At 43.6% G+C, this 21,476-nt stretch overlaps 1 protein-coding gene across 1 annotated transcript in view; it reads right to left on the bottom strand.

The window, feature by feature from the left end:
* Window positions 1–1,173: 1,173 nt before the first annotated feature.
* Window positions 1,174–21,476, bottom strand: part of PTCHD1 (patched domain containing 1) — a 256,961-nt gene continuing 236,658 nt past the window's right edge. The window contains exon 3 of the mRNA XM_075589363.1: window positions 1,174–5,417. Coding sequence (XP_075445478.1) covers window positions 3,763–5,417 — 1,655 coding nt within the window. The 3' untranslated portion in view covers window positions 1,174–3,762. The remainder of the gene's footprint in view (window positions 5,418–21,476) is intronic.

Raw genomic sequence — 21,476 nt, 5'->3', positions numbered from 1 at the left:
GGTTGGTGAGATTGGCATTGAAAGTTACATCATAAGCATTAAATATGGGTTTGGTGCATATAGCACCGCACGTCATTCCGCTTCAAATGCAGTACAATCCCGGTGGTTTGGCTGTTAAACTATGCGGTTTGTCACATTTTGTAGACGCAGTTTAGAAAATGCGATTTGCAATAGAGAATAGTTTTTTTTCCCACATTTCCTCCCGCTACTTCTGAACATGCCAAACTGCATGGTTTGGTACTAATAACTTCGGAGCTACTAGAATAAGCCCCCTAGTGCCCATGGTACAAAGAGCCAATCATATGTTTGCTTCGATAAATATGGGGCAGTTTTTTACTCCACTTTTCCCACTGTTCTATAGTCGACAGAATTTGATACATCTGCCCCCACGTATCAAGGCAAAATTGGTGGATTTCTGGGGCAAAACAATTGCATAAAATATATCAAAGAACATAATCCTAGTCATTTATATGAAATGGTTTTTTCTTAGATAGATGTATAAAACACACAATCTATATATCATTATGTTCCCCGCCCATAAAGCTACTTGGATATCTCTGAATATTTTTTGTAAAGAAGTTTGATTTCAGTAGTATAAAAGCACTGGGAACAGTGACCAACAAATTTAACTGTAAAAATAAAAACATACAGTATGCTTTCCTGAATTCGGGGTGACAAAAAAAATGCAACAAGAAAACATGATACATTTGATAAATTCATGTTTCGTGAAACTATGCCATTGCAGTGTTATTCATCCATCTCTGAAGTTTTGCAATGATTTATGAGCTTTCCCTGGGCTCTGCCCCCAGTGGTAGCCATATTCCGTTAATATTACCCTAAAGATGTTGTTGGTTTAAACCCATCCAAGGCTGAAAGAGGGGATCTCCTAATTTCTAAGTCAGATGAGGATACCTCAGTACAAACTACCCAGGGTTCTCAGAAACTTTTTCCAATATGAGCTCCTTCTCCACTTTTGGTACCAGATAGAGATTTATAAGCCACATGAGGATTAAACAGATACTAGGGAATTATGGGATTTTCACAGAGGGACTCCCTGACCTAGTACAGTATGTACATGCTGATGTCCCCCTTTTTAGTATTAAAAGAAGGCAACCCTCTGTTACATTTCAACATCTTAGGAGATGCTCTTCAAGAATCCCCTCCCCCCCCACATCCCCCTCCTTATGAGGTAACTGTTACATTTACACAACACCACCGTGTGGCTTTTTGGTCAGGAAGTAATATGTCAGACAGCACACAAGCAAGGGGTAAAGATTGTGTTTTACCTATTCAAATTAAGAACTTCACAGAGGCTGCATTGGAATGAAACCAGTAGAACCCTAACTGGCATGAAACTACCATAACGGACTGGGTAAATTCTTCAATGTGACCGAGACATTGATGTTTTACTTTAGGAAATGGCACCTTCTTCAGCAGAGTTCTGTGACACAGACACTTTAATAATTTGCTCTATTGGTGGGGTCACTCACTAAACAGCAGTAAAAACAGCGTGCACGGTAAACTTATTCACATGGATGGCCCCACCCTGTGTGGCATGCCACATCATATATAGGGGAATATCTCCTGTATGTGAATTGATAAGATTTGTTTATCACCACTGAAACACTGGTATTTTCATGAGCTAATTAGTTTGTTTTTATGGCTTCATAACATAATCTCTAACGTTCTCAAGATATGTTAGCCTTTACATGAAAAATAAAACAAAATACATATTTTAGGGATCTGGGGGGAAATATGTTATCACAAATAGGAACAAAGGAAAAAAAACTATTAGCAATTTTTTTGATTGTTTTTGTTCAGTATTCATGATTTTCCATGTAGGGCTCTATCTGCCGCAGCAGAATTTGAGGATCATAGTTCCATTGCCTGAAATCCAACAGAAAGCTTTCAATGTGAAAGCAACGAGGCTTTAATGAGTCTTGAAGTATATTAGTTCAGGTTTGCATACAAAGGCCCTTAGTCAGGGTGGATGACCATTAACTAATTAGTAAACTCTGTTCATTAGAATAGAAGTCACTGCATCGTTAGTTGTGCATTACCCTGTTTCACACCGTAATCAATAAAAGTCAAAGAAAACACCTTGTTCCAGATTCATCCAATATTAAAATACAAAGTGCACATGATTAAAAAAAAATATTTTGAAAACTGCACGGGAGGTGGGGAGGTGGGGAGGTGGGGAGGTGGGGAGGTGGGGAGGGGGGGGGGTGGTCACATATCAGGATGAACAATTCTCAGTTTAAACACTCTTCTTCATGGGAAAGATAACTTGAAACCAAACACCAAAACCAGAAGTAGATAGAACAAAATAAACATTAAAGCAATAGTCAAAAAGTTATAGTGATCTGGACTGTTAATACTAGATGTAAAATAGTGGTTTTAATTTACAATTTTAGCTTTTGATTTAACCCTGGAATTCAAACTGTCTGCCAGCCACCCTACGGTATTTAGACAATACGGTATGTATTTGTTTCCCTACTGTGTCAATTATAAATCTTTCCCCACAAGTTTGTCCTTGGTATTGCATGTCTTAGAACTGCCATTAGCTGCAGTAGTACTGCAGTGCAACAGTTTATAGAAGTGGCCAACTCCAGTCCTCAAGAGCTACCAACAGGTCAGGTTTTCATGGCATCCCTGCTTCAGCACAGGTGGTGCAGTCAAAGACTGGGCCACTGATTGAGCCACCTGTGCTGAAGCAGGGATATCTTCAAAACCTGACCTGTTGGAGGCCCTTGGGGACTGGAGTTAGCCACCCCTGTTTTATAGCAATACATGTAACCCTTCAGTATTACAGCTCCTGAAGGTTTTCAGAAATGTTTATGACCTTAGTGAGGGTAATCTAATGCTTTCGATGTCAGCAGCTCCCTCTAAGTAATTTGCAAATTTGTGCATTACTTTTTGGTCACAAGGGACATTTTCCATTTATATAGTACATAAATTTCAGAAGCCTATGAAATTCGAGTGCATATTCTAATATGTAGGTTTGAGTCACTCAGAATTATTTGTGTGGGTGCTATAATGCTGTACATACAGTATGTAAATAAGACTGTTCCGGTTGAACTTTAGATGCAAAGGCTGAAGAGCAAATTCATTTGGTAAAGGTATTGATTTAGGAACATTTGAAAAACCTTGGAATCTGGATGTACATTTAGTACTAATTCTGTTTTGACAGATGACCTTTATGTATTTGGCCTTAGCAACAATAACAGCATTATGTGCTGTGTACACGCATCACTTCTTGCTTGGAAAAGCATAAACATTCCTTTGGGAGTCTTGTGCTTTCTCGCTCCTTTTTCTTATTTAGGGTTTATTAAGAGGAAATAATAACACAAAATAAATGGCTTGGAAAAGATTATCCCATTAAAGGCTATCAAGGGTTTTCATATGAACGTTTTCAGGAACATTAAAGTTTTTTCCACAAGTCTGTGGAAGAGATCTAGATGTATTGTATATAGCTCTTATTTTTTGCCAATAAAAGTATGTTTCCCTACATGTTGTTGGTTCTCTTTGCAAATGTATATTCTACAAGCTAACAACATACTCTACCTATATTTGCAATTGCTGAGTTTAGTACTGTTTCTTTCCTTTTTCTGTTGAGGCTAAAATTACATTTTTGGAACATCCATGTAATGGGCTGTATTGGATATTTGTTTTAATATTTCTTACCCACACAGATCAGATGTTTCATCAAAACATTCTCTCAGTAAGACCTACGGTGAAACGCAACATACAAAACAGAAAACATCAGACAGTTGTAATTTGGTCAACCACTCTAGTGCTGTCCAAGTCCACCATTTCAACGCACTCTATCTCCTCGTGGCTCTCTGGAGATTTCTTTTCTTTCCTCTTCTTCTTTGAAGGTGGCACAAAAGTCAGTATAACTGGTAAAATGGCAAAGCAGTGAAAGAATGTAACAAACGCGATTAAAAACAAGCACCTGAACAGTGTACAAGTCAGATTTGAAGGCACAGCAGCGAGAGGGATCAGGCCAACAGTATAACAGAGGTAGCTCTGTAAAATAGCTACCCCATGCACTTCCAGGGAATTTTTTACCCATTTAGTTCTTGTGAATTCTTTGCCGAGGATAAAAGTTGATATTAGTGGTGCACAGTTGTCTATTGTGTAGTTAATCCCATAGATTAGGCAAAGTATTGAAATACAGTCCAGCTCAACTTTCCACAATGTCATAAACCCAATTACTCCAAATTCCACAGAGGCAACAGTTAGCGTGATCCACACATTAATGATTGAGCTTGCAACAAGGAATGCAGAGAAGAACAACAGAAACAAAGCACTTATGCAGGAGTTCTGTAGAGGGGCTCCCACTGAAGAAGCATATCTATCCATGTAGACAAAGGATGGATTGAAGACAATGAATTTCACTTTGGATGTTAGGGAAAGTTTTCTTAAAGTCTCTAGGAGATCATAAAGTTCCTCCCTGTTCGTTTCCATTGTCTTTGCAACTAGAAACATCCTGGAGGCCACCACATCAACGTCATTGTTGTATTTTTTGGGAATGATGATGTCCTCAGAAAAAAGTGCATACCGGGGATTTTTCAGAAAAGAGTACCTCAGTATATCCGTGAAGTTCTTTTTGGGCAATCCAGTAGACATGTTAAGTTTTCTGAGATAATTTAGATAGCTCTCAAACCAAGATATTCTAACAAACCCTTTAGTGTACTCTAGTACGTCCTCCTGGACACTTGTATTCCAGTATTCTATGGACTCATAGATGTAAAAGCCAATGACAGGGCTATAGTTACTGAAGTACTTTTGCTGGGCAGTTGTGTAAGTAATAGTTCGTGTCTCAGTTGCTACAATGTTGCTCAGATCTGACCCTTCATTGACCTGCAGGTAGCCCATTAAGGCAAAGGAAATATAAACAAGGTAAAAGAGAACTACAAAAGGCTTTACATATGTGTTTGTTATCCAGTCACAGTAATAGCGCTTGAGGAAGCAAACTAAAAGATGACTTTCATAAGAGTTTGTTTCTTCTGAGTCTGCTGTGTCTTCGCTAAACTTTGCTGTCATAAGGAACCTGTACCACAATGACTTGACCTGTAGAATATCAGGCTTTGGCACCTTTCTGCAGAAGATACTATGCTGGTAGTTGTTTTCAATGTAACCAGTAAACACAAGGCTAGAGCCATAAAATGATAGTATATAGAGGTAGTTGAAAAAGATTGCTATACATGAATTGCGGCAAAAAATCCTTGCAGCTTCAATGTTTGTGAAAGGACTGGCACCAATCCCAAAGGTGACTAAATACATGGCAGTGGTGAGAGAAAATGAAATCATAGTGTCCGCGTATACAACTGCAGTTCTCTCTTTCACATGCTGATCCTCTCTAGTTTTCCTCCAAGACGACAGCATTTCAAATGTCCCATATAATCCATGACCTTGAAAAGAAGAAAGAACACAAAATGTTATGACAGGTCCTTTTTTGGAAATTTGATTATTTATAGTAAATAGCATTTCATAAGTACTGTAGTGCCCACGGTTATTCTAACACAAACCAGTGGCAATCGACAAAAAAACCCAGGTACACCCAGGTACATGCTGGATACATGCCTTAACTTGCCTTAAACTAGACCCAGCATTTCTGCATTGATTAATGGCCCATCAGATTAACAGCGGGGGTCCCTGGCAGTCCCATTCAAACTAATGGGACTGCCAGGGACCCCTGCTGGGTTAATCCTATGGGTCATTAGTCAATGCAGAAATGCCTTAAACTTGCCTTAAACTAGCCAGGTTACACCCAGCACATACCCAGAATGTAACCGGGCTAGTTTAAGGCAAGCTTCAGAATACTCGTGTTCTGGTCTGTATTTATTGCAATAGCCCAAGCCGTTAAAGTTCGGAGGGAATGTTTAAAAGTTATGATTCTGTTTGCTATATTTCAGAGTGTGCATTATTTGTGATCCTATGCATAATGATTTCTTTGGGAGCATGGTTAACACAGAAATGTATCTATGTACGTTTTTACTTTTAATTTTCCTCTAAACTCTTCCAAATGTAAGTTGATACAAAATGAACATACTCAATGAACATCACTTTTGTCACCCTGAAGCTTTTTACTGAGTGCTTTGTGATTACTCTTTCCAGTTATTTTACTTAACAGACAATGAATCAATGGGAATGTAGGGAGTCACAACCAGCAGCCATTGCTGGTTGTGGCTCCCTGCGCCTTTGATTCATTGTCTACTCTAGCATTTGTTTGGAGATACGCCACTGGGATCAAGCAGTAGCTAAACTGTCATAGCAAGATTGAAACACTGTGAGATCACGGTTAACAGGGATGGCCACACTTTACACGGAACAGGACAATGATCCTCACTATCATCCATGACCCCGTGTTCTGCACAGGTGATAAGTTACCTTTGTTATGCAGGGCTGACCTTAGGGAAAGCCTTGGGCCCCATGTCCTCTCTCTCCTCACTCTCTTGTTTGTGTCAAGGTGCAACTTTCACCCAACCAGGGAGGTGGAGGAAAAAAGCATGGGGCTCCCACCTCTGGTTGGAAGTTGGATCCCCGACAGGAGGAGGGAGAGAAGGGAGCGCGGGGCCCCCGGAACTGCAGAGAGGTGAGTGCGGGGTGTGGTGTGGTCATGTGTGTGCATGCGCTTTTACCTTTTCCACATTGGGCTGTCTCCTACAGAATCGCGTCATGGCAACGCGACATCACGGTGTCACGTGGCGCCTTGATGCTGACGGAGGAGGGTAGCTGGTCTAGGTAAGTCCTGCTTGTTTTGACAGAGAGATGCCCCTCTGCCAACATGCCACCTTGGGCCACGCAAAACCTATGCCAGCCCATAGGGCCCGGGTAGGTGAGTTGACTGTACATGACCTCTGATATATGCTATTCTAATCTATCAATCCCACATGGAAGCAACATTATAACCTATTTGAATATCATGCTATCCCCTTTCCTGGAGCATCAGACAGCCCCTGGTTACCTTGCATTTTACTTAACAGAGCTGGAAAATAGGAAAACAAGTTAAAAAAAAAGTTACGTTATATTCATGCGAAACTGTTACTATAAGAAGCAACAACCTTCCGAATGTTTTTATGCTACAGAGTTCAATGGTAGGAAGGCAGCATGGAGGAATATGTACATTCAAAAAAGAAACCTTTTCTTCAACTTCTTGAGTGACCACTGCCTTCTACCAATAAATTAATTAAAACACAGGATCTACCACAAGATCAAACCCTTGACAGCACATAGTGCACTGCGATTTTTTTGTTCCGGTACAGTAAGAACTACACTACCGACACACTTTATTAAAGTGTGGCCGGTACCGCAAGCCGGGAGATTTCCCGGCTTGCTAGTGGCCGCCCCTCGGCGTGCCGCGCGTCATAGACGCGCGGTCACGCGTCTTCGGGAGCCTGCGCCCCCTGCACGCGCGTCCAGGGCTCCCCGAGGGAGCCCTGGTGTCCCGCGATCGCGGGACGGCGGCAGGGGGTTCCGGGGGACCCGGCGGACCCGGCAGCGGTAGGGAGAGCGCCCCGATCGGAGGGCGCTCTTCCGCTGCTTCGGCGCGCGCCCGTCACTCTCGGGCGCGCGCCAGGCTACTGCTGCGGCCAAGAACGGGCAAATGCTCGAATAAATAAGCAGTATAAGAAGCACGAACTCTAAAAAAGTTTTTTTCCGAAGTTTATGTTACATAGAACATATTTTCATTGTTTTACATGAATATTGACTACAGCTTTTTAATGTTGTTTTAGGACGTTTTCAAAGGGTCAAATGATGTGTGTCAGAATGAAATCCTGACTTTTAAGTGGGTGGTCCAGTTGGAGTCTATTCGGCCAACGGATGTGTGTAAGAAGATATGTTTGATTAAACTATGGGTAACATTGAAGGGTTAGACTAGAGATAAAGATGTATTAAGTTTCTTTGTTCCCTCTGGTAGGGATATATTGGGATATATTGCAACGTTCTACATGAATACTGCAATTTAATCCAATCTAAACTCTGTTATATTGCGATATGTGGTGTTATCTAGGGGAACAACGTACATACTATATCAGTATTTAGCAGCCAGAAAGAATAAATAATTTTGAAACACATACAGTAAATAGTGTGAACTGTAATATGTGGCTCAGTTAAGTAATCTAACCTTGAAGAAAAGAACACACATTTGGTATTCATTGCTTAACACAGACGTTTGTGAATTGTCAGCAATTATGAAATATTGCCAATTATCTAGAATAGTGTTCAAGGGCAAATACGGTAATGGGCTGGGAGCTCCAAAAGTATTTGGGGCAACACAAGCTACTTATCCTTGACCTGAGTGGCAACATGAATAGCTGCTAAAAAATATTGAGGAGATTTAACACCATGTATGATTTATCTTCACCCATCTCAAGAAGAGGTACTGTATCAAGATCATTTATTTAGTGGAGGTAAAGTCACAACCAATTCATATAAGAGGGAGAGGAAGTTAGTTAAACAATATACTACCCGCTTAATCTTCCTTACATGCAGTATACTATGATTAGACTTAATTCTTCAATTTAAATACACACACACACACACACACACACACATACACATATATAAACTCAATCTGTACATACATACCTCTGAAATGTAATATAATGCCACCTGCCTGCTAAAGATATGATGATCTGCTACTTTTTCTGTTAATTGGCAATACTATATCATTGGGTTATGTTCTTGTATGTCTATTTTTCCCATCTTCCCATGGAGTTATACATCCTGTAAGAAATTAAAATATCATTGATTGGTTCTTAAACCTCTCCTGGGAATCCTCAAACATATTTTATTTTTGGGATAACTGGTAAAGACGATAGCTATGTAGTGACTTGTGCTGCAAATTAATTGGTTATGCCTAAAACTTGGTTTTATTCAGTATTTTAAATGATAGGTTTGAAACCACTGACATAAACTAATCAACATAACTGAATAGCTGAATTGCTGCAAAGGAAGGGGACTGCTTGCTTATTATGGGCATTAGCAAACTATTACATAGAGCAAGGGTGCGCAAACTGTGTTTATTTTTGTTGGGGCGCGGCGGTTACAGAGCGCTAGGCCTCTGTAACTCACTTACCTAAATTCTGCTAGCTTCGGGCGGCACGGTGCCAAGGCCACGAGGCGTCAAATGACGCTGCGGGGTCACGTCACGTGATCCCTGCTGTGTCCTTTGGATGCTGCGTGGCCATGGCGATGGGCGTCAAATAATGCAGTGGGGTCATGTGACGTCACAGGACCCCGCAACGTCATTTTAAGACACGTCGGTCACATGACATGACATCACATGACCCTGCGGCATCATTTGACACCGGATTAAAGTTAAGGGGGGCGCGACACATGGGGAGAGCAGGTAGTGGGACACAGCGCAGAAAGTTTGCGCACCCCTGACATAGAACATACGTATATCTAGTTCCAGAGGAACCCAAACTTAATGTGCCTTGAAAGATTCTAAGTTAGTGGTGGATACAAAAAAGACATTTAGCATTGAACAAGTTAACAAATGTAGGATTGTACCTCATTCTACAGCATACTGTACATATATAAACATAAAGTAGCCAATAAACATACACTCTACTAAACCATTTGTGAGTTTGATTTTCTCCTGATAAAATGTTTTTTGCTAGCCTAATAATTTTAGTAAATCAGACTTGTTTTTATGTATTAGGATAGACACAGTGTACTTTAAACAGATTAACCTCTATTTTCTATGCATCATCCAACCTCTGATTTCTAAACAGCACTCCGAATTAAAGAAACATTGCATCACCATACCTGTAACTGGAGAGAAGGGAGCAAAACTGCCAATTTAAAAACATCTATATTACCTCCCTCCACCGTCCACTAAATCTATCTGGAAGTACTTTAACTCCCTGGACATAACATTAAATAAAAAGCACAATAGGCAACTGACAATCCATTATTAATTATACTTTAAATAGTTATGTTCAAATCCCAGCAGGGAAAGCTATTAGGTTTTCATTCACAGTGCTCTTAATAAAAACAGATTGACCTTTACTTACATGTAGCTCATCACCTGCCAAAGCACGGAGAGAACAGTGTAATCCCATAAAGTCTTTTAAAACTGCTATAGGAAAGTTCAGTGCATGCTATCTCACTATACAGTCTGTATTACATGCAACAGAAAGCAGTACGGTAAACCTTACAAATGAGAGAATCCAAGAAAAAATTAAAATCTTACGCTTCAGTAGTTGGAGTATAGTTTTAATAACGAGTCAGTCAGCTCATTAAGTCTAAACATAAGACCTTAAAACTTCATAATATGCCTCTGCAATAAACATACACCTAATAAGTATATAATTTCTTCTTGCCATTATAAACAAAAGAGAATATGTACCGTAGTACTGTAGATATTTTTTGGAGTAAAATATTTTTCTCACAATGTTAAAGAGGATACATAAATTATTTAAATTAAGGTACAGTGTATGGTGTCCAATGCATATGTAGCCATGCATAATAATGACTGCATATATCTTCCCTGTTGGCAGTAAGTCCTGGTATGTACAGGCCTGCCCACAGTAGTTATGGAGGTTTCCCCTCACACCCTGGTGTGGTGCCCTATGTAAGGAAGGGAGTGGCTGTATGCTCTGAGTCCCTGGATAGTGACATCAGAGATGCGCCTGCCCCCTGAGGTATAAAGGGCACAACACTGTCAGTTAGTGTTGTTGAAAAGTGTTGCAAGGTTGGCAGAGAAGCATCTGGTAGAATGTATCTTCCTGCATAAGGGATTGGAGGAATACTTTTGTGACCCTAGTGCTGTAACTAGCGGTAGCAGAGTGACCAATCAAGTCTGTCTAAGCCACACTGTGTCCAGGGACTTGGCACAGTGGTGATCTCCCTAGGAGAAAGGGAATCCCACTTCAATACGGGAGGGCGTACCTGGCAAAGGGACAGCACGGAAAGATGTGCGGCTAGAGCCGGCAGCTGCATGGGGCAGTCTGCTACATCAAAGTCTATAATAAAGATGCCTTGTTCTAAGCAAACCCCACTGTATGAGTGTGAGATTACTCTACAGTGGCGGTCACCACCGAGAAGGAGTTCCTCACCAGGACCATATCCCTGCGGAAGCATAGATCCTGATGAGGTGGAGGCGCTGCACGTGAAGTAAGTTGGACTCGTAACCACTACCTCAGCGACCTGTCCTGATGATATCCTCTATAACACCAAGCGGGAGACTCAGGAGTCCTGTTACTTGCAGGTGCACCACCACACACGACCTTGTAATGGGGACCGGTTAGACCACACGGGCCAATGTGAGATTGGGTGGGTCAGACAAGGGGGGTCCAGCCGTTACAATTGGAGGCGCTGCTGAGATATATATACCTGTCAACAGGACAGGCTTTTGCTAGGCACACGCTAGGAAAGAGAGAGTGTCTGCTGCCACTTTGTGCTGCGTGGGACAGAGCCAGGGGTAGTCAGGGAGATGCTGGAGCTGCATGCCGCAAAGACGCCTTGGGAACCGTTAGGGGTTAGTGAGTCTGGAGCCGGGGGCTATTGCTGTTCTAGTCGCCTTGAGGTAGCGCTAGCGGGGGACGCCTGAAGGGGTAAACTGGTAACTTAGGGCAGGAATTCTGGAAGGGTCCGCACTAGGCTAGCCAAAAGTAGGTCGACGCCCAAGGTACTGCATGGAAGAGCCAGAGTACTCTAGTCTCCATTCCAGATCACTTACCAAGGAGCACAGACTGGAGGAACGTGTTACAGTAGACACAGAAAGAGTGAGCCAAGCCTGAGGTAGTGCAAACACGAGTCAGATCTACGTTAGGTACACAAGGTGGTGCACAAGGCATGTTTATTGTACGGATGTGGTAGCTGCCCCGCAGAGTGGAGCTCCACATACAGGAAATTGGTGTTCAGCGATCAAGAGAGAACCGTCAGAATGGAGGATCTGCACAGAGTAGAAGGTCCAGGATGGCGGGGAGAGAGAACCACAAGAATGGAGGATCTGCATAGAGCAGAAGGTCCAGGATTGCGGTCAGAGGAAGAACACGCATATGAACTGTGCGTGGACGAAGAACAAGCTACAGGAGAGACTCTTGTGTGTTTGCTTTGGAATGGCGTGAAAGCCGTGGCTGCGCCGTGTTTATCATGTTTTTGTTCTCGGGATGATACCCCTGAAAATAATGATCATGACAGTGTGATCCGATGGGAGGAACGAAATGGACTTTGTTATACCCCAATTAACAAACAGCCAGACGCTGCCTTCAATGGGAAAAAGGACAATACTTACCAAGATGGCGGTTCCCGCGTTCCCGGGACACCGCGTGGGCATGCTGCAGAAAGTCTTGCAACTCTGCAGTTTGCTAATTGTTGGCCAGGATTGGCGCCAACGAGAAAACTCCACCCCGATGGGGAGTTTGGCGCGAAAGCTGGGGCCGCGCCCTCATGGACTATGACTCACTCCGCACCTGTGCTGGGTCAGCCTACAAGTCTACGAGACATCCCCCTAGTTTCAACCAGGGGGAGTGGTTTGCGGTTCCACCGGATGTTGACAGAGAAAATGGGAGGAAGGGTTGCTACATCCACCCATGCCTTTCAGTTGCGAAGAGCCATTAACCAATATAGACCTCTGAGACGAGTGCCTCCGCTGGTAAAAATGGCTGAAGCTGCTGACAAAGTGGACCAAGGTCCGGTGATCTCCACCCACCCTTATTCGGCTCCAGGAGGCTTTCTGGTAATCCGTGTGGAGGGTGTGGAGACTGTGGCGTGTCTTTGCCTGCAGTGCAGACTGCCAGGCGGAGCCGTGGGCAGCGAGGCCCGATGCCCCCACTGTGGACTGCAGTATATGTGGCCCATGACCACATTCGTATCGGTGCAAGCTGTGGGGGTGACCGGAAATGTCCCGATGCTGATAGAAGAGCAGCCGGGAGCCCTCTGGAACAAGAGTGCAAGTCCCGCGGAGCCGGAGTCAGCTCTGGTGCTTCCGACGGAGAAACCCAGCCATCGGAGAGGTGATCACCGAGGAGCCCATCGCCGGTCTCCTACTGGGATGCCTCGGCCGAATTGCAAGCTAGAATCCTCGGACGAGGAGTGTGCAAGGCTGGCGAGTAAGACAGTCATAAGAAGAGACTGTCATACCATTGGTACGCCATGGAGGGATGCAATTCCTCGTGGTGTGGAGACACGGAGTCGAGTGTCTCCCGTACCGCGACCACCCGATCGCCGGAGTCCCACTGCCGTGGTGACTAGTGGATCGGACGGAGGTCGATCCACCCCGACCCTGCGAGGTACTAAGACACCGTGCCTGTTGCAGACCCAAGGGGTGGAAGAGCAGGAGGAGCGAGTCCAGAGCCAGACTGGATCGCGCAGCAGACGGGCGTTGGCGGATGTCCTCGTGGAGGAAGAGATCCCGATTGGGGATCCACCCCAAGATGGCGTCGCAGCACGTGCGTGTGCGGAGGTGGTTCCGGAGGACCAGAGCGGCATCGAGTGGGAGATGGTGGCGCCTCTGCGGACGAGCAGCGAGAAACGCTCCCCTACTACCAGGGGGAACGGGCGTTCGAGTTGCAGAACCAGAAGCCCCGCTGCTGGAGACAAGAACGGACTTTGTGGCGACGTTAAGGCAGGTATTGCTGGAGAGCAGGTCGTAACCCTGTCAATGCCTACTGTTCGGTCCCGTCCCCAAACCCTGTCCACACCCAAGGTTAGCCCCAAGGCCCTAGCTAAAGCCCCTGTACCCGTCACTATTTTATTTGGGTCCAGTTCCAGCTTAGGGTTGTCTGGGGAGTCACGGGGTCCTTCCGATGATCGGACTGGAAGTCTGGACTTGGGAACTTCGGATGATGGGTCGGAGGGAAGAGGGAGGATGTCCCGACAAGTGTCGGTATCCAGCGATTGCCCTAGTGTGCTAAGTATTACAGTGAGAAACACCTCCCAGTATAAAGGAGTTGTTGAGCGATCTGAGGGTACGTCTGGGGTATCTTCTGGTGGGCCTGATGAGGAGTCCATAGAAGAGGCTATAGACCATAGCTCCGAAGAACGGAAGGAGACTAGGTGGTGGGCCCCATTGTACGAGGGGTATGTATCCTGGTTCGACTGCACCCGCTTTATCTTAGAGAGGGAGGGGGTGGTTGATCACTGGTGGGCTGCCGGTGACTTTGACGACGAGGCATACCTTAGGGCCCTAAGGGTAAGGTGGGATCGTATCCAGGCAGGCCTTATTATCCCTAAGGGGTCCGCAGGGTTGGATGACCCGGTAGAAACCGATGAGCCCCTGTCATGGGTGTTGCCCGGGGCGGCTGGTCAAAGTAGCTTGACCAGGGTTTGCAGAGCTGAACGGGCTATTGCGGCCAAATACAGAAGGTCGCATGGGCTTGATTACCCGTATGTCCCGGAACCTCTAATGAGAGAGATAGAGGAGAATAGGGAGAGATGGCTCAAAAATGATATCCAACATTATATCATAGAGAAAGGGGGAGCCATTAAAGGGATGCAGGCCGAGCAGAGGGTATCTCAACTTATGCGGGTCTGGAAGATAGGACGCAGTGTGTACATGCACAAAGTGGTGTATTGTAATGAGCGAGGGGTACCACGGGAATACAGCGTGACTGTGCATGATGCTGCGGGGCGGGAGGTGAAGAAGCCAGATCCTCGGCATTATTATTGATTAACCAATAGAGTGGTCTGCTGTTTTCTTTAGCGCTCCCTGCTGGTCAGGAGTGAGATGGGCTTGCATTATTATGTCAATGTAATGATGTTTGCTATGTTATTTGTGTGTTCTTTTGCAGTGGTTCCTGGCGCAAGGTACACCAAATTTAGGTCCCAGCCGGGACGGTGGGTATTAACCAGGGGGAGTATGTAGCCATGCATAATAATGACTGCATATATCTTCCCTGTTGGCAGTAAGTCCTGGTAAGTACAGGCCTGCCCACAGTAATTATGGAGATTTCCCCTCACACCCTGGTGTGGTGCCCTGTGTAAAGAAGGGAGTGGCTGTATGCTCTGAGTCCCTGGATAGTGACATCAGAGATGCGCCTGCCCCCTGAGGTATAAAGGGCACAACACTGTCAGTTAGTGTTGTTGAAAAGTGTTGCAAGGTTGGCAGAGAAGCATCTGGTAGAATGTATCTTCCTGCATAAGGGATTGGAGGAATACTTTTGTGACCCTAGTGCTGTAACTAGCGGTAGCAGAGTGACCAATCAAGTCTGTCTAAGCCACACTGTGTCCAGGGACTTGGCACAGTGGTGATCTCCCTAGGAGAAAAGGAATCCCACTTCAATACGGGAGGGCGTACCTGGCAAAGGGACAGCACGGAAAGATGTGCGGCTAGAGCCGGCAGCTGCATGGGGCAGTCTGCTACATCAAAGTCTATAATAAAGATGCCTTGTTCTAAGCAAACCCCACTGTGTGAGTGTGAGATTACTCTACAGTGGCGGTCACCACCGAGAAGGAGTTCCTCACCAGGACCATCTCCCTGCGGAAGCATAGATCCTGATGAGGTGGAGGCGCTGCACGTGAAGTAAGTTGGACTCGTAACCACTACCTCAGCGACCTGTCCTGATGATATCCTCTATAACACCAAGCGGGAGACTCAGGAGTCCTGTTACTTGCAGGTGCACCACCACACACGACCTTGTAATGGGGACCGGTTAGACCACACGGGCCAATGTGAGATTGGGTGGGTCAGACAAGGGGGGTCCAGCCGTTACACATATAAAGCATAATAGGTACCTAATGCTGCAAAATTAGTCAATAACTTACTCCTTTATTTCCCAATTGCAATCGCTTCTTTTTTCGCATGTTCCCAAGTTCATGCCTGCAGATTGTAACTCCCATCCAGCAGGCATGCACCTATATATCTCATCGTCCACATCAGGGGAGCGCAAAGTGATAACCAAAAAAATAAAAGCAATAGAACAACAAATTGTGCAATGTGTCCTTAAGGAAATGTTCTTAAAATCTGTTGATATTCGTTTTACTCACATATTCCCAAATATTACAGGCATCTCCAAAACTGTGGCAAATATCTATAATTGTAGTCTGGTAGTAGAGGGACCACCTCTCCTTCTCTGATGGACATCGGTGTCCCACAGTGAAGTTTCCGCAATTCCGTGTTGGATCCCGGGTTGGAGGATGCATCTTTCTCCGCTTCCTGGATGTGATTTGGCACACTCACTCTACGCGTTTCACCGCTCTACGGCTTTATCAGCTCCCCTGATCTGGATGATGAAAGAACTTTGAAAGAATTGGTGGAACAATTCTTAGAAGGGATTGGGCAGCAATTTGTATCTACTTTATATAATAGTTGTTGTGCAACATTATCACAGTGCAATGTGTACTGTATTTCATTGTACTGTATCTCCTATTTGGGAATACACTTCACATTATATGCACTTTTAATATACGGTATACACTTGATACATTTTATTTTTTTTCTAAATTCTGAGGACTAATTGCCTAAATTCTTAAGTAGTTTAAAAAGGAAGGAGCGCTATTTGTAACACCTGTTTGCATCATACACCTATATGAATTACCATACAGTATGTAACCCCCCCCCCCCCTCCCCGGCTTCTAGGGAGCTTACATCAATGTGTATTATACGGCTACTCCGCATGTGTTACCTTGACTCAGGGGCTTGATTCAGGTGGCTGGGTGATGAGGTAGCAAGGTTGTAGAATAATGGGTGCCAGGAACTTTTGTAGTACAACAGTCATTTATTTGTGTCCCCATGGAAAGGGACCATTCATACACATGATATCAAGGTTGTACTGGATGTTATAACAGACATACATGAATATAGTTTGTTCATCAGTGCCCACTCTTAACACTCAAATGAAGGTACATTGACTTAATTGCTCTGAATAAGTGTGGGACCCAGCCTACCTAGTTGCTTCAGAACCATCATCAGTATTGATTCGATTACTCTGGGCCCCTATGGGAATCCTGATGGGTCTTTCTTACTTGACCCGGTACTGCTGCGGCACAGTTTATTCGAGCATTTGCCCGTTCTGTGCCGCAGCAGTAGCCTGGCGCGCGCCCGAGAGTGACGGGCGCGCGCCGAAGCAGCGGAAGAGCGCCCTCCGATCGGGGCGCTCTCCCTACCGCTGCCGGGTCCGCCGGGTCCCCCGGAACCCCCTGCCGCTGTCCCGCGATCGCGGGACACCAGGGCTCCCTCGGGGAGCCCCTGGACGCGCGTGCAGGGGGCGCACGCTCCCGAAGACGCGTGACCGCGCGTCTATGACGCGCGGCACGCCGAGGGGCGGCCACTAGCAAGCCGGGAAATCTCCCGGCTTGCGGATCTGGCCGCAGTGTAATAAACTGTGTCGCCAGTATACCTGGTGCCTGATTGGGAGCTGCCACTCCCACATAGACTGATGAGGAATGTTAGAGATGATCCGTGGTTAGAGCTCATCAGCCGGCACCAGGAAGCCTCTTTTCTGAGGCCCTCTATGGCATGCCATGATCCTTTATATTATTCAGTACTCAATGACATATTTCGAGGATCCTAACTTAATGGGTACTGTCTCTATCTACAACATAATAAACAGGGGTGGGGAATGGGCTACTCTCCTGGAGGCTCCTCCCCTCATGTCCTCTGGAACACAATCTTCTACAATTGTCCCCTCCTTAAATACCCCTGTGTGACATCTGGATTCACATAGCAACCTAGGGGGGAGCTCAGCATACAAAATATGTTAGTAATATTTAGAAGGGGAATTACAAGTAGTTCAATAGTGAGTAGTTAGTTGCCTTTTTTGGAAGCCTCTGGCAGTATATTAAGGGCAGATATAAAATATAATGCTACCCTAGTAGAGCTATATAAAAGGAAAAAATATTAAATAAAACGACAGATACACCTATCTTTTCCTGAAAGCTGTTTGTCTAATTATGATATACTGTATTTTTTAAATAAAAAAGCAGATGTGCAGTGAGATTCATTATGTATACTTCAGAATGCTATCTCTTTTTTTAAAAGCCTGAACCTACTTTGTTTCCTACCATCTCCCTATTTTTTACCTTTTTTTTTTTACACAGTGATGAAAAGGATCAAGTGTTGTAGCTCCAGAATAAGCATAGGAGTGATGAGCTTCAACCTTCTTCACTGTCATAAAGATATCACAACTCCAAGATGGCAGCCAACTGATTTCTTCTTGGATGTATACATTTAGCATACAATTCATTTTATATTACTCTTTTTTTTAAATATATCACCATCTTCAGCCATTGTCGATCCATTGCTGGATGATGGCCTCCCCAATGATCTTCCAGGTATTGCGGTTGCAAGCCTCTCTTCTCGTTGCTCCAACAAATTATCTGATTTCATTCTCCCATCTTACTTTTGATCTTTTAATCTCTTTTGGAATACATTTGCATACTAGCAAAAAATAATTAAAGATAGACAGCACACAAAACAAGCATCATTGGGATAAAAAAAGCGGTGCAATGTGGAACTAAGAGGACCCTATTTCATCTCAAACACTAATCCAACGAAAACTAACGTTCCCAGCACACAAAAAAAGGTTCCAAAAAGGAGAGGAATATGCCAAAAAGGTTTTAATGAGCAAAAAAAAACACAAATCCACATCAATGTAAGTCAAAAGCAAAAACACACCACATATGGGAAAGGCGGGAGAAAAACAAGGAAAAGGGAGGGGTTGGATTGGAAGGGAAAAATAAAAAGTACAGATGATGGGGGGTGTCAATGTTTCGGGGTACACAACACCTTCTTCAGCCCATTCCCAACAGACACCAAAATGTCCAATGGTACTTCCCTATTCATGTACAAATCTCCATACAGAAAAAAAGCACTGAAGTGACGAATAATGGGAGTACAGATATCCTCACTGGGGCTACAGTCAAAGGCCAATCCAGCAACTACCAGCAATTTAGAACAATATCAGGGATAACCCAAGAGAATGAAGGTTGCTACTTGAATGCTCGTGAAGCTGCTCTTGCTGGTAGTCCTGCTGCGGTCATTTGCATACTATCTTTGTCCAAATTATGGTATATATATATATATATATATATATATATATATATATATATATATATATATATATTATATATATATATATATATATATATATACAGAGGCGTCCGCCTTTAGTCTAAATCGGCTAGATAAGCGATTTTTAGATTATCCCGGTTATGTGCGGATTTGTGTTGTTTTCGCCCGGAGTGAACTGCGTTATTTTCGCGCTCGTAATATTAGAATTTTATTGTCGCTGTCTGCAATACTGCAATGCCGTGTAAAAACTCAGGGAGGCGTTTGTGAGCTATTGTCTTGGAAGTCTAATACCTTCGCGGTTCAACCTACGTCAGTACACAGTCTGTGTGTGCGTGCACAGTAATTGTAAATTTACATATTTAAAGTATACAATACATGCATTTGCAGTGCTGTTCTGCAGTACAGTACAGTATGTCTCATTTGAAAATTGTTGAAACACATAGGCGTGTACTGTACTGTAACTGTGTCACATTTCGGCATATACAGTGCTCTCCCCTCGCTCGGGATAATTAACTGCACTGCAGGGTATTTCAACTTATCGTCTGTGCAATGCAGTACATCTCTCCCACACCATTCCTTTGAACGTGTGTCTGGTTTATATCACATTCCTGCTTCACAGCAGGAATTTACTGCGCATGTGCCTGTAACTTCGCCACCACTGCTTGCTTGAGTGAGTGAAAAAATTTTTTTTATTGTAATTTTTTTATTTTTATTTTCTCCACTAGGCTGCAAAAACAATCTTACTGTATTACAATATTCAATCTGTGCTGTACAGTAGCTTTTGTCTGCAACCCTGTGCGTTTGACTGCACATGGTTGATTTGTGTGCTTTTTACATACTGTATTTGGGGGTGTATTATTATGATGAACTGCCTTTTGAAATTAAAGTATGTCTTTAGCTTTGAACTTCATGCGCCTGTCTTTAATTTTTGGAATCTTGCCATTGTGTTTTGAATCCGTCCAAAGCCGAGCTTGAAAGCCTCACTGCGCCTGCGTGTAATCCTTGTTCAGATGGGAGCTATTTAGCTGCTTAGCTGCTTACTGCGCATGAGTCACCCAACCCCCTCTCCACAGAGTCATTCGATGACACCTCCACAGAGTCATTCATTTTCTGAAGTTAGTCATTGTGTTTTTAATCCGTCCCTAGCCGAGCGTCAATCGCCTCACTGCGCCTGCATGTACTCTAAGCCTCTTTGAGATGGGAGCTAGCTGCTTACTGCGCATGAGTCACCCAACCCCCCCCCCTCTCAACAGAGTCATTCAACAGACACCTCCACAGAGTCATTCATTTTCTGAAGTTAGTCATTGTGTTTTTAATCCGTCCCTAGCCGAGCGTCAATCGCCTCACTGCGCCTGCGTGTACTCTAAGCCTCTTTGAGATGGGAGCTAGCTGATTACTGCACATGACTCTCCTAACCCCCAAACACTTTGAGGCTTTGTTTATGGTAACGCTTTGGAAAATCCCTTCTCGAATTTGAAATGTAAATCTGATGTGCACAGCATTGTGAGAATTGAGAGTAAAAAAAACCCATTAACTGATTCATGTTGTTTTGTCATTCATTCTTATACTGTAGTGGTGGTGGGGGGGGGGGTTGGTTGTTGTCAATGATTAGGATTACCAGGAATGTGAATAAATATTTATTTTATTTCATCAGGAACAAAAAAATAGAAATATAAAAATAATCATGAATAATACACAATGCAGTCTTTATTAAGTTCTTCTGGCAGATTGAAATTGGATAAACATTTAGAAAACATTTGTAAAACATGGAGAAACATGAATTATGCACATTTATAAGAATATTATTTAATAATATATATACTGTAATGTATAATATGTATATATACTATATATATATATATATATATACAGTATACATAGTAATATTATTTTTTCCGTCTTTATCTTGTTCCTCATTCCGTGTACAGTACAGTAGTTCATTGAGAGAGGAGAGGTTTTGTGTACATCAATACTGCTGTTTATATACTGTACATTTTACTGTACAAAACAGATTAGACTGGACACAAAACTCCACCTCCCCCCAAGCCACCCTTTTTTCCTGAAACGACAAGAAAACAAAAAATTAGTGCAGTTATGTGCGTACTGTATTATGGCATTGTGTGATGTGTAGTACTACTGTAGATGGCTGGTGCTGCTTTCTCTGGAAAGAAAAAAATTGAGCAGTTAGTAGGTAGTTACTGTAGTACTGTAAAACTAGTCTATACTGGAACTACTGTATACTCTGACTACTGTTAAATACTATGTACTGTAACCTGATGGCTGGTGCTGCTCTCACTGTAAAGAAAAACCTGTAACTACTGTACTGTATACTCTGACTATTGGAAAAGAAAAAGTCTGTGCCATACTTATCTGTATCATACTGTACATACAATACTACAGCACAGTACTACTTTCCTTATGCTTGCCCATTACGCGCGATCACAATGGGCAACACAGTGGCAATATGGTCTATATATTTATTGCAGCGTTCTATGGTGAGTAC

This window comes from Ascaphus truei, chromosome 3, assembly GCF_040206685.1.
Source record: "Ascaphus truei isolate aAscTru1 chromosome 3, aAscTru1.hap1, whole genome shotgun sequence".
NCBI lineage: Eukaryota > Metazoa > Chordata > Amphibia > Anura > Ascaphidae > Ascaphus > Ascaphus truei.
The sequence above is the reverse complement of the archived record's forward strand: the minus strand, read 5'-3'. Positions and strand labels throughout refer to the sequence as shown.